This window comes from Rana temporaria, chromosome 8 (assembly GCF_905171775.1).
Source record: "Rana temporaria chromosome 8, aRanTem1.1, whole genome shotgun sequence".
Lineage (NCBI taxonomy): Eukaryota > Metazoa > Chordata > Amphibia > Anura > Ranidae > Rana > Rana temporaria.
The window spans coordinates 183,935,870-183,949,653 of NC_053496.1; the positions used below are offsets into that span (position 1 = coordinate 183,935,870).

General features: G+C 47.5%; 1 protein-coding gene and 1 long non-coding RNA gene across 2 annotated transcripts; both read left to right on the forward strand.

Annotated features, from left to right (window-relative positions):
* Positions 1 to 242: 242 nt before the first annotated feature.
* LOC120909602 lies at positions 243 to 10,216 on the forward strand. The gene is made up of 3 exons (XR_005741320.1): positions 243 to 282; positions 9,956 to 10,065; positions 10,193 to 10,216. It is a non-coding gene; the product is annotated as an uncharacterized LOC120909602 (long non-coding RNA).
* Positions 10,217 to 11,654: 1,438 nt separating this feature from the next.
* Positions 11,655 to 13,518, forward strand: LOC120909566 (gastrula zinc finger protein XlCGF26.1-like). Its single transcript, XM_040321330.1, has one exon. It carries the CDS (start codon positions 11,789 to 11,791, stop codon positions 13,238 to 13,240), a length of 1,452 nt encoding a protein of 483 aa, XP_040177264.1. The 5' UTR covers positions 11,655 to 11,788; the 3' UTR covers positions 13,241 to 13,518.
* Positions 13,519 to 13,784: the final 266 nt, after the last annotated feature.

Sequence of the window (13,784 nt, forward strand, 5' to 3'; positions counted from 1 at the left end):
ACGGCGGCGTAGCGTAAATACGATACGCTACGCCGCCTCAAAGATGCACCCATCTACCTGAATCTAGCTAAACATACACACACAGCACAAGGCATGGTTCACATGTTTTCTCAGGGCTGCAGTTACTCTGAAATCCACAAGGTGGTGATATCAATTCTAGCCAGACAGGAAGTCTCTATGGAAGACAGGAAGTGATGTCAGGTACAGACAGGAAGTTCCGGGTGAGAGGTGAGTCGGGAGGAAGTAGAGAGGAGACATTGCTGGAAAGTGGCAGCAGACAAGGTAATAAGATCTTATTTTCTATTTACACCCAGTAACCCCCGTCCTCTTCCTCCATAGTCACTGTGATGTCTTTTATGTCCATCAGATAATGATACACACCCTTCCCAAGCAAACATTATAAAATAAAGACATTCATATCTAAATAAATTCACCATCCCCCGCACCCAATAAAAGTTGTGTAATCCCTTAGTAAAGACTGATGAGGTAAGAAGGTCAGTTGTGTGAAAAGTGACCAATCTCCATAAGTGATCCTGAAGCGAATAATGTACGTTTCCAGACGTTATTTTTGACATAATTATCAGTTGGGATGAGCTGAGTCGCCTGGGTTCGGTTCAAGTAGGCTTCTGTGAGGGCCGGTGTATTATCACAGTTTGCTGCCTATCCTAGAATGCTCCGGAAGTCACGTGGTGGCCAACTGCGCATGCGCGATGCGTTCCATACGCAAATAAGATGCGTTCCAATGGATTCACGGCAGTGCACACCAGTGAAACCTCGGTCGGCATCCAGGCTCTTTCCTTAACATCCCCGTGGATTGGAGGATGTTAAAAAAAGAGCCGACTGGCCACTTTCCTCTAAATCCACGTCGCCCTGAATGCCGGGTTCGCTGGTGTGTACTGTCGAAAATCCATTGGAACGCATCGCACTTGCGTTTGGAACGCATCGTGCATGCGCAGTTGGCCGCCACGTGACTTCCGCAGCATTCTAGGATAGGCAGCAAACTGTGACACTACACCGGCCATCGTATTGCAAGATGGTCACCTTTTCACTCTCCTCATCTTCCTTCTCCCCCACTTTCTTTATTTTTTTACCCTCTGTTTGTCACTTTTATGTATTTCTTTATCGTACATCACGGGACACAGAGCGGCATTCATTACTATATGGGTTATATGGAGTACCTTCAGGTGTAGACACTGGCAATCTCAAACAGGAAATGCCCCTCCCTATATAACCCCCTCCCATAGGAGGAGTACCTCAGTTTTTCCGCCAGTGTCTTAGGTGTTAGTCATGGTTTAGCTTGCCTCCGCATCCTTGGGATTAGGTGAGCTAACCGGTTCTGTCCAAAAAAGCCTCAGCGCTAAAGTGGTCCGTAACCGGACCCCAAACCCTTGGGGTATAGCCCATAATGCTTTTCTTTTTAGAGAGCTGGACCCTGGGCCCAGAACTTAGAAACCTTTGGGTGCCTTTCTGTTGCCAGAGTGCTATATGGGCCCAGGACAGTGGATCCTTCATAGGAACCCAGGGCCTGAAGGTCTAGACATCCCCACCGAGATGGGGGAAGATTGGGCCTCTTGCTTGGCAAAGTCCTGCGGCATGGAGCAGGTAAGTGAGGGGAAAACTTGCGGAACTTGGTTCTTAGCAGGTTTTTTCTGGGGGGTCACAGGGGACATGCCTAAAGTTATGCACTGCATCTGGCAAACTAGTCACATATCATAAAGATAGGATGGCTCTATATGTATTATTCCCCATAAGATGTGACCTCCCTTGTAGTGTTGGAAAAGCATTGAGTGGGGCCTGTGTGATATAAAAGTATATGTGTGTGTCAGAGAGCTGTGCTTACCTGCAAGCCTCCAGGCGATGCTCCATTCAGTCTTCCTCCTCAGAGCCTGCAAGGCAGGCAAAACGCTGACCTCCTCATGGTTCCAGGCTGCAGGCTGCAGTTTGCTGGAGCAGAGAGGTCCCTTCCTCCCAACCCCACCCCCCCCTGTCGGGAGGGGCATTTCCTGTTTGAGATTGCTGGGGGGGAAGGGCGGGTCAGTGGCTTAAGGAAGGGGCGGCCCTTCCTTGTTTGTTCCATATAGCTCATTCAATACTTTGGAACCGAGGAGGAAAGACCAGAACGGCAAGCACGGGGCGCCGAGGACACACAGTGGCCAGAAAGAATATTGCAGTCTTCAGAAAGACTGTTTTCAAGCCTAGGAATAGGCTGTTTCTTTTCCATCTCATAGTTTTTCTTGCAATACTACTCAGGGGGACAGAATGTTTTTTCTTTCCTAGATTTGAAAAAAAAAAAAAAAAAAAAAAAAAAAAGTGTCATCTAGGGGAGAGGAAGCATTTTTTATCCCCCAAACAGGTGTTTGGGCATTTAACTATTTATAAGTCCCAGGTACCAATAAGTAGCAGGTGTACCTCGGTATTGTACCATGGCATCAAAAAACAAGGGTACAAGAGGTGGGGATTCCCCCAGAGAGTCTGAGGTCTCGGACATAGCTATCCCCACAGGGAGCCTTGGGGCCATCGGGATCTGGGGCTGGAGCTGACGCGGGTCAGTCCAACCCTAAGATGGTCACGGAGGAGGTATTACTCACCTCTTTAAAAGAGATGCAGAAAAGCATGGGTAAAATGATAGCCGCAGCTATGCTGGGCAGTAAGCGGAATAGATCTCCCTCGCCCGAGCGCGGACCCTCAGAAGAGGAGGTCCTTTCCTCAGGGGAATTGGACGACCTCTTGGACAAGGACCAAGTAGGTTCAGGGATCGAAGATCCGGATACAGAGGAGTCTGGGGCAGTCTCCCTGAGGGAGAGCTGGTGGATTCAAGGATTGTCGGACTTGGTCCATAGGGCATTCAACTTGCCAGTACCAGATCTCCAGGTATCGACGGTTTCAGCTTTGGGCTCACTGAGGGCGCCTCAAAGCAATGCTGTGTTTCCGATCCATCCTCTATTAGAGGGAGTTTTGTTCCAAGATTGGAACAAGCCAGATAAGATCCTCTTACCACCTAAAAGGTTCTCTGTCCTATATCCTATGGAAGAAAAATTTTCCAAAAGATGGGCTACTCCTGCAGTGGACGCAGCCATCTCATGTGTTGACAAATCGTTAACATGCCCTGTAGAAAACATACAGGTGTTCAAGGATCCAGTTGATAAGCGCTTGGAAGCACTACTTAAGAACTCCTTCACTACTGCAGGGGCAGTAGTACAGCCAGCTGTGGCTGCGATTGGGGTCGCTCAAGCATTATCGGATCAATTTAAGCAGATGCTTAAACTTATTCCTGCCCAGCAGGCAGAAGAATTTTCGGATGTCCCTAAGGCCATATGTTTTACGGTAGACGCAATCAAGGATTCTATCCAGCAAGCGTCACGTTTATCGTTATCCCTTATCCATATGAGAAGACTCTTATGGTTAAAAAGCTGGGAGGCTGAGCCCCCATGCAAGAAGCTCCTGGTAGGGTTCCCCTTCCATGGAGGACGACTCTTCGGAGAAGACCTAGATAAATACATTCAGACCATTTCAAACGGCAAGAGTACTCTCTTGCCAACTAAGAAGAAGGTTCAGGGGCCTGCGTTTAAACGACAGTATTCCCCTGGGCAGGGGCCCTCTAATGCCAAGCAGTATCGACGGCCTCCTGCAAAAGCAAACTTCGGCTTCAACAGCAAATCACAAGGACAGGCTGTTAGAGGCAAAAGGCAGTGGTTTCGCAAACCAGCAAAACCAGCCCCCAAGCCAACCTTATGAAGGGGCGCCCCCACCCACGAAGGTGGGGGGAAGGCTGCGACTCTTTTCAGAGATTTGGGAAGCCAGCATTCCCGACGAGTGGGTACGGTCTTCCGTGGCCACAGGCTACAAATTAGATTTCCTAAGGTTTCCTCCTCCTCATTTCCAGGAGTCGAGGATTCCAAACGATCCGGAAAAGGGAGCCGCATTAAGATCGGCATTAGATCATCTACTTTCCCAGGAAGTAATAGTAGAGGTACCAGTCCTGGAACAGGGGCTGGGTTTCTACTCCAACCTATTCATCATCCCAAAATCCAATGGAGATGTCAGGCCAATTTTGGACCTAAAGATGGTAAATGCATATCTAAAGACCCGCTCATTTCGGATGGAATCCGTGCGGTCAGCAGCTGCCACACTCCAGAAGGACGACTTCATAAAGGATGCCTACCTTCATGTTCCAATTTATCAGCCACATCAAAGATATCTACGCTTCATGGTGGCTTCGCGTCACTTCCAATTCGTGGCGCTTCCCTTCGGGTTGGCTACGGCCCCCCGGGTGTTCACGAAGGTCCTAGCCCCGATCCTAGCCAAGCTAAGGATCCAAGGGGTCACGATCCTAGCATACCTGGAAGACCTCCTAGTCATAGACCACTCGTCTCCCGGCTTGGAGCGAGCAGTGGCCCTCACGGTCCAATACCTCGAGAGGTTCGGCTGGGTCCTAAATCGAGAAAAGTCAGCTTTCCAGCCCACAAGGCAGTTGGAATATCTCGGCATGAGATTAGACACAGAACAACAAGGAGTGTTCCTACCTCTGAGGAAGGTAAAAGCCATCAAGGAATTAATCCTACTGGTTCTAAGCAAGAAAGAACCGACTATTCGCCTATGTATGAGGTTACTAGGCAAGATGGTGGCCACGTTCGAGGCGGTACCATACGCCCAGAGCCACACTCGCATCCTACAGGCAGCCATCCTGTCAGCATGGAGCAGAAGGCCACAGGCCTTGGATATCCCGTTGCCGCTCTTATCAAGAGTCCGACAAAGTCTGTGTTGGTGGTTAGACCCTCAGAATCTACTGAAGGGGAAGTCTTTCAGCCCAGTGGCTTGGAAGATAGTGACCACAGACGCCAGCCTGACGGGCTGGGGAGCAATTTTGGATGGTTGCACTCGCCAAGGTACTTGGGCAAAGCCAGAGAAGCAGTTGCCCATCAACATCTTGGAGCTCAGAGCTGCTCGACTAGCCCTCAGGGCTTGGACGTCAAAATTGCAGGGGTTCCCGGTGAGAATTCAATCAGACAATGCCACGGCCGTGGCATACATAAATCACCAAGGGGGAACCAGGAGTCAAGCCGCTCAGAGAGAGGTGAGCTTGATTCTCCTATGGGCAGAGGCGCATGTGCCCTGCATATCGGCAATATTCATTCCAGGAGTGGACAACTTTCAGGCGGACTTCTTAAGCCGCCAGACTCTATGGCCGGGGGAATGGTCTCTGCATCCACAAGTCTTTCAAGCACTCTGCCAAAGATGGGGAGTGCCGGAACGTGGATATCATGGCATCGAGACTCAACAAGAAACTAGACAGGTTCATATCCCGCTCAAGGGATCCGATGGCCTGCGGAACCGATGCGTTGGTTTGCCCTTGGCATCAGTTCAAACTTCTTTATGCGTTTCCCCCGCTCCAGTTACTACCCCGCCTGCTGCGCAGGATCCGGGTGGAACACATACCAGTCATCCTGGTAGCTCCAGCATGGCCCAGAAGGGCATGGTACTCACTCATCCTAAAGATGGTAGTGGGAGACCCTTGGACTCTTCCTCTACGGCCAGACCTGCTATCGCAAGGTCCGATCCTCCACCCTGCCTTACGGCATCTAAATTTGACGGCCTGGAAGCTGAATCCCTGATTCTCAGGGGTAGAGGTCTGTCTCAGAAAGTAGTCTCTACCCTAATCAGAGCCAGGAAACCGGTCTCTAGGGTGATTTATTACAGGGTCTGGAAGGCCTATGTAGGCTGGTGTGAGTCCAAGCGATGGCTTTCTCGCAAATTTACCATCGATAGAGTATTAAGTTTTCTCCAGCTAGGAGTGGATAAAGGATTGGCATTAAGCACAATCAAAGGACAGATTTCTGCTCTGTCAGTGTGGTTTCAGCGGCCGCTGGCCACCCACTCGCTGGTTAAGACCTTCCTTCAAGGGGTCTTACGTATTAGACCTCCAGTTAAATCCCCGCTTTGTCCGTGGGATTTAAATCTTGTTCTGTCAAGTTTACAGAAACAACCGTTTGAGCCGTTGGCTGAAATTCCTTTGGTTTTACTGACAAGGAAGTTAGTATTTTTGGTTGCCATAGTTTCCGCAAGAAGAGTTTCGGAGCTAGCGGCCTTATCCTGTAAGGAACCATATCTTGTTTTTCATAAGGACAGGGTCGTTCTCCGCCCTCATCCTTCCTTCCTACCGAAGGTCATATCCAGTTTTCATTTGAACCAGGATTTGGTATTACCATCCTTCTTTCCTAAACCTACTTCCAGAAAGGAAGGGTTGCTGCATACCTTGGATATTGTCAGGGCCATGAAGGCCTATCTTAAAGCTACAAAGAAGATCCGGAAAACAGATGTGCTGTTCATTCTACCGGATGGGCCCAAGAAGGGGCAGGCAGCTGCAAAGTCCACCATTTCTAGGTGGATTAAGCAATTAATCACTCAGGCCTACGGCTTGAAAGGGTTGCCTCCTCCAGTATCATTAAAGGCTCATTCTACTAGGGCCATGGGCGCCTCCTGGGCAGCACACCACCAGATCTCTATGGCTCAAGTTTGCAAGGCGGCAACCTGGTCTTCTGTCCACACGTTTACAAAATTCTACCAGTTGGACGTAAGAAGGAGGTCTGATACTGCCTTCGGGCAGGCAGTGCTGCAGGCTGCAGTTTGAGACCCTCGGATTCCGGGGGCTCCTCTTTTTTGAGTTAAATTTAAAATTTAAAATTATTTTTCTCAACTAAGTTGGATTTATTATGATTTGAGTATATCTCTAAATTAAATCCTTTTGTCTTGGAGATGTTCTCCCTCCCCTCATTGTAAGCATTGCTTTGGGACATCCCATATAGTAATGAATGCCGCTCTGTGTCCCGTGATGTACGATAAAGAAAAAGAGATTTTTAATACAGCTTACCTGTAAAATCTTTTTCTTGGAGTACATCACGGGACACAGAGCTCCCACCCCTCTTTTTTGAGGACCATTTTGGGAGGCATACTGCTTGCTACAAAACTGAGGTACTCCTCCTATGGGAGGGGGTTATATAGGGAGGGGCATTTCCTGTTTGAGATTGCCAGTGTCTACACCTGAAGGTACTCCATATAACCCATATAGTAATGAATGCCGCTCTGTGTCCCGTGATGTACTCCAAGAAAAAGATTTTACAGGTAAGCTGTATTAAAAATCTCTTTTTTTTTGTTTGGTGTCACGTTTGTCACAGTGTGACCAGTAGGGTGCCAGTCCTCGGGCCAGCCCTGAACGTCTTGGGAGTGGGTGGACGTGGCCTTCTGGCTTAGTTCGCCCGCTCTCACGGGGTCTCCCTTCAGGGGAGCCCCACTTAGTACTGGGAGGGTTCTGTTTCGGCAGACCCTCCAAGGACTGAGGTCCGTGTCGGCTTCGGCTGCTCAGACCACTGTACCTCAGTCCCCGTCTGGAGCCTAACGCCCCGGGGGATCAGGGTCAGGTCCTTCGTGAGGAGGACCGATTGACGTTGCGCCCGTTGCACGTTTTTGTCGCACCTCTTTATGTGTGTGCGCATTTTTTCTGCACCGGGTGGAGTTTTTTGGGTGTGTTTTGCACGCCACAGGCTTTTCAATAGAAAAAGGCTTCTGCGAATTTCAAAGGAGTTCAGATGCCAAACCCGAACCCCATTGAAGTCAATGGAAGCTGAGCCTGGCAAAATAAAAATGCACATTTTTGGGGGCTTATAAGCAAGGGGGTGTAAAAAAAAAAAAGCATGGTGGGGGCACAGCCCTGTGGGACACCTACCAACTTAAAAAAAAAATATATATATTTTATGTGGCCAAGAGCACTGATGCTTAACCACTTAAAGACCAGGCTTTTTCTGGCACTTTTTGTTCACAAGTTTAAATCAGTATTTTTTGCTATAAAATTACTTATAACCCCCCCAAACCTTATACATTTTGTATAATCTGAAACATGATGTTAACTCAGAGTTATGGACTTTGCTCTGTGCACTGTTCCAAATCATTTGGTGGAAGGGGGGATTATGGTGTGGGGTTGTTTTTCAGGGGTTGGGCTTGGCCTCTACGTTCCAATGAAGGGAATTTTTAAAGGGGTTGTTGTGACAGACTCCCATTGGTTGTTCCTTGTCCCCTACCCTCTATGACAAAACCAAGGGGAGTGTCCCTACGGCTGCTTTCACATTGGCAGCGGAGGTGCGGTGACGGTATAGCCACGCTATTTTTAGCGCCGCTATACCGTCGTATTTACCGCGATATTCTGGCGCTAGCGGTGAGGTTTTAACCCCCGCTAGCAGCCGAAAAAGGGTTAATACCGCCCGCAATGGGTGGTATAACCGCGGTTTCCCATTGATTTCAATGGGAAGGCGCGGTATAGTAGAGGTAAACACCCCGCTCCTATACCGCTCCAAAGATGCGGCTAGCAGGACTTTTGGAGTGGTCCTGCTACCGCACCGCTTCAATGTGAAAGCCTTCGGGCCCGCCGGGCACACGCGATCGCTCGTTACAGACACAGCTGACAGAACACAGCTCCCGGTCCTGTCAGGGAGAGAAATGCTGATCTTCTGTCCGCCGGACACACGCACGGGAGTCGGGTGAGAGTGGCCTGCGCGAGAGCAGACGTATAGCTTTCGGCTCTCGCGCAGGGGAGCCAACCTGTCACCGTAAAACGACGGCGGCTGGTCGGCAAGCTGTTAAACACGTTGACGTCGAAAGCAATGAGTATTTGCGACGTGATTCTGAGCATGCGCCGTACGATCGACGCTTCATTTACATGGGGTCACGATTCATTACCATACAACACGCCCCCTACCTGCCTATTTTGAATTAGGCGGGGTTACGCCAGGCCATTTGCGCTACGCCGACGTAAATTAGGAGGCAAGTGCTTTGTGAATACAGTACTTGCCTCACTATGTTAGGTCGGCGTAGTGCAAATGGGATGCGCTACGCAGGCATAAATATACGCGCCTCTACGTGAATCTGGCCATTAAAGTTCATGTGCGTGTAAAAGCAGGCGTCCCAATACTTTTGGTAATATGGGCAGGGGATTTGGGGAAAGGAAGGAGAGGAGGCACATCAGTAGAAAGGTTGGAGATCCACTTTAAGGCTCCCATTCAAATTAGGTGATTTGGAATGGCCAGGATTCTTCCTGCCATCTCAAAATCCCGTCAAAATGTGCGAAATTATCTCCAATGGCACCCCAAACTTGGTACGATTCTGCGAGTTAAAAAATTGGCGCTACGCTTGACGCCCAAAAAGGAACATGAGCTTCTTTTGGGGTGGCAAGCGTGCACAGGGGCAGCTCATTGAAGTGAGAAATTAAATTTTTTATAATCGTAAGTGGAAACACTCGGACCCGAAACGCGATATCTCAGTGGGTCTAAAAATGTCCAATTCCTTTAACCACTTGACCTCCGAAAGATTTAAGATGGATTTTTTCTTTGGAGAGTTTCCCCTTTCTCTCCTCCTCCTCCCAATGTCCCTCCATCCAGAGTCAGCATATATTGTGATGTTTGTTTTGCATTACATTTTTGGACGTAATTGGACGATCCACGGTGTGCTGGCGAATATTTTAGTTTTTTTGTTGGTTCCAGTGCCCAGCTGGTGATCGTTTCAGCCACCATCCTTTCTTTAGGAGCCATTTTACCAGGAACGTGTGCGATTGGAATATTGACTAGTCAGCATATACTATGACGTCATACTGACCTCACACCAATAAATGAGAGAAAAAGAATTCTAGAAGGCAGAAGATCCTATTAATTGTTCCTTGTCTGAACATCTGATAGTAAATAAAATAAAACACACCCAACATTTGGAATTTGGGATCCAGGAGTCCAAAAGGTAAGAGGCTCCCGAACCCCAACAATGATAGCAAATACCAAACAATGCAGAGTAAATATGTTCTAACTGGGGGGCCGTAGTTCTTAAATTCAGACTGACCTTCATATTACCTCCTCATATCCTCATCCTATTATTGTACAACCAACACCAATCCAGATAATTCTCTGTTATCTGTCTACAGGGAGACCTTCATAGATGACGGCACGAGTAAGAATGGAGGAGTACCGGAGACACGTGACTGAGAAGATACTAAACCTCACCCTGGAGATCATCTACCTGCTGAGTGGAGAGGTGAGGTGGATTCTGGGAGATCACATGACATCACACTTATCTCTATTAATAAAACACAGACCTGACCGGAGAGGTGAGGAGGATTCTGGGAATCTAACATGATATTCCTATTGGTTCTCCAATACAGAGATTTCCTCTTGTGAAGTCAGGTGATCATATGACCATCACAGTGCCTCCATGTGACTCCCTAAAACCTGAGAGACACAACATGGAGAAGATTCTAGAAGTCACCAAGAAGATGATGGAGCTGCTGACAGGAGAGGTGAGGAGGATTCTGGGAATTCTGGGATATTATCCAGTAACAGACAAGGGATGTGTCTGGATGGTGACTGTATCATTGTGTGTGTCAGGTTCCTATAAGGTGTCAGGATGTCACTGTCTATTTCTCCATGGAGGAGTGGGAGTATTTAGAAGGACACAAGGATCTCTACAAGGACGTCATGATGGACAATCAGCCGCCCCTCACATCACCGGGTAAGAGGAGACTTTATTGTAAAGGAGAGAGCAGTACGGAGGATCCACCTAGATCCCCCATCATCTGATAAACACATAGAAACTATGTATTCAGTCAGTGTGTGTGTTTCCTACAGATGGATCCAGTAATGGGAACCCACCAGAGAGATGTCCCCGTCCTCTGTATTCCCGGGATCCCACACAGGAAGGTCACACCATCCCCCACCATCATCAGGTAGGTGATTGACAATTATTGGTAGTTCTGCTTTATACACAAGCGTGTTTGTTACAATGAGTGATTTTTTCTTTACATATTCAGAGTGGAAACTTTGAGGATTATAATATTGTTGTTAAAGAGGAAAATGATGTGATGAAGGAGCTTTCTGAAGAAAACAAAGATCTCTACAAGGACATTATGATGAAGACACATAGTACCAGAAACCCACCAGAGAGATGTCCCCGTCCTCTGTATTCCCGGGATTCCACACAGGAAGGGCACACCATCCCCCACCATCATCAGGTAGATGAGGAACAATCACTGATTGTACAGTGATAGTATACAAGCATGTTTGTTACAATTAATGTTTTATTATATATTTAGAGTGGAAACCTTGGGTATTATAATATTGTTGTTATTGAAGAGAATGAGGAGTATGGAGTGATGGAAAAGTTTTCAGATGGACACAAGGATATGATGAAGCCACCTAATAAAACCCTAATCCCAGAGAGATGTCCCCGTCCTCTGTATTCCCGGGATTCCACACAGGAAGGTCACACCATCCCCCACCATCATCAGGTAGGTGGAGTTGAGGGTCGGGAACATAAAGTGATTGAACACTCTGACATGTGGAGATGATGTGTGGACTCTACAAGATGATATTTTCTATGTGATCTCACATCATAAATACTTCTATGTTACAGATGTTATTTTCTGCCATTCTGTTGCTTTAGGGTGAAGATCTGATGACCATGAAAGTTGAGGGTGAAGAAGATACGTATGTGAGGGATGATCAGCAATATACGGAGGAGGCTGGAATGACGAGGACATTCATAGAGGAGGACACTCCTACAGAGATCAGCACAGGTGACCTATAATATATTCTTCTCTTATTTCTGCTCTGTGACTGCTCACTGATTGGTCGGAGATATGGGACCTCCGCAGAGAACATTTCCTCACTCATATCTACCTGATCCAGATGGAATCTTGATGGAAGTGAACTAACCCTCTCATATCTATTGATGATGTTTTTCTATTTTTCCAGGACACGCCATGGAGAAACCCTCGAAGGATCGTCTCACTTTATCTCCAGGTTGTAAAATGGAAGATGAGGACATCACAGGAGATTGTGGAGGAGAAAAGACAATGAGCTCCACTATGGATAGACCATGGAGTCCCTCTGACTCTGAGCAACCTCATACTGTCAGGGATGGGGCCGGAATACAGGGGGAGGAGGCATTTCCCTGTACTGAATGTGGGGAAAATTTTAGCTCTGGTTTAGGTCTTTTTATACATCAGGGAACTCACAGGGAGGGGGAACTTCATTCCTGTTCTGAGTGCGGGAAATGTTTTCTATATAAAGCACAATTGGTCAGACACCAGAGGTCTCACACTGGTGAGAAGCCGTATTCCTGCCCCGAGTGTGGGAAATGTTTTCCATGGAAATCAGAAGTTGCCAGACATCAAAAATCTCACACTGGAGAGAAGCCATATCCCTGCCCTGAGTGTGAGAAATGCTTTATTCGTCAATCAGATCTTACTGTACATATGAGATCTCACACAGGGGAGAAGCCATTTTTCTGTCTCGAGTGTGGAAAACAGTTTACACAGAATTCCCATCTTTTAAGACATCAGAAATCGCACACGGGCCAGAAGCCATATCCCTGTCCTGAGTGTGAAGAATGTTTTTCACGAAAGTCCCATCTTGCTGCACATCAGATATGTCACACGGGGGAAAAAACATTTTCCTGTCCTGAGTGCGGGAACTGTTATTCCCAGAAATTAGAACTTGTTAAACATCAGAGATCTCACGCAGACGAGAAGCCATTTTCCTGCCATGAGTGCAGGAAATGTTTTCCATCGAAATCGGATCTCGTTAGACATCAAAGATCTCACACGGGTGAGAAGCCACATTCCTGCACTGAGTGCGCAAAATCTTTTTCAGATAAGACCAGTCTTCTCAGACATGAGAGGTCACATACAGGTGAGAAGTTATATTCCTGTCCTGTGTGTGGGAAAAGTTTTTCACAGAAGGCCCATCTTTTAAGACATCATAGATTACACACGGGCCAAAAGCCATTTCCCTGCCCTGAATGTGGAAAACGTTTTTCGCAAAAGTACCATCTTACTGTGCATCAGGCATGTCACACGGGGGAAAAGCCATTTTCCTGTCCCGAGTGCGGGAAATGTTATCCAGCAAAATCAGATCTTGTTAGACATCGTAGATCTCACACGGGAGAGAGGCCGTTTTCCTGTACTGAGTGTGGGAAATGTTTTCTATCGAGATCAGATTTGGTTAGACATCAAAGATCTCACACAGGGGAGAAGCCGTTTCCATGCCCTGAGTGTCCGAAATGTTTTCTATCGAAATCGGATCTTGTTAGACATCAAAGATGTCACACGGGAGAGAAGCCTTTTTGCTGCCCTGAGTGCGGAAAATGTTTTTCACAGAAGTCTTATCTTAACGTACATCAGAGAACCCACACAACCCTTGAGGTGAATTAGCGTCCTGAGTGTGGGAAATGTCTTTTATATGGATAGTTTTTTTGCCGTACATCAGAGATCTCACACTGGGAAGAAGCACACCTTGATTTACACCTCAGAAAACACGTGGCTGAGCGCTCCTCTGCACTTTATCGTGGAAGAAACACTTTATAAGGAAAACCGATTTCACCAAAGACTTCAAAGTTCCATCTGGCTTCCCCTGCTAGGAGAGAGAAGTAGGGGGTGAGTGAGTGACTTGTATAGCGCAGCAAATGCGAACTTAATTGCCTCAAGGCGCTTGGAATCCAGCAACGTACTGGTCTTTCAGAAGAGGTGGGTCTTTAGTTTTTTCCTAAATGCCCGATGGTTTTTCTCTAAGCGGATGGTGATGGGTAGAGCATTCCAGAGCCATGGTCCTTGGACCGAAAATCTTCGTTCTCCCTTCGATTTGTAGCGGGATTTAGGAATTTGGAGAAGGTTTTGGTTGGTTGACCAGAGCACACGCTTGGTGACGTACGGTTTTATTTTCTCGCTTAAGTATTGGGGAGCCTTCCCCTGTATACAT

What these genes read in the sequence shown, in the direction of transcription:
- LOC120909566 (XM_040321330.1), top strand. Translation starts at nt 11,789, where the DNA reads ATGGAGAAACCCTCGAAGGATCGTCTCACTTTATCTCCAGGTTGTAAA.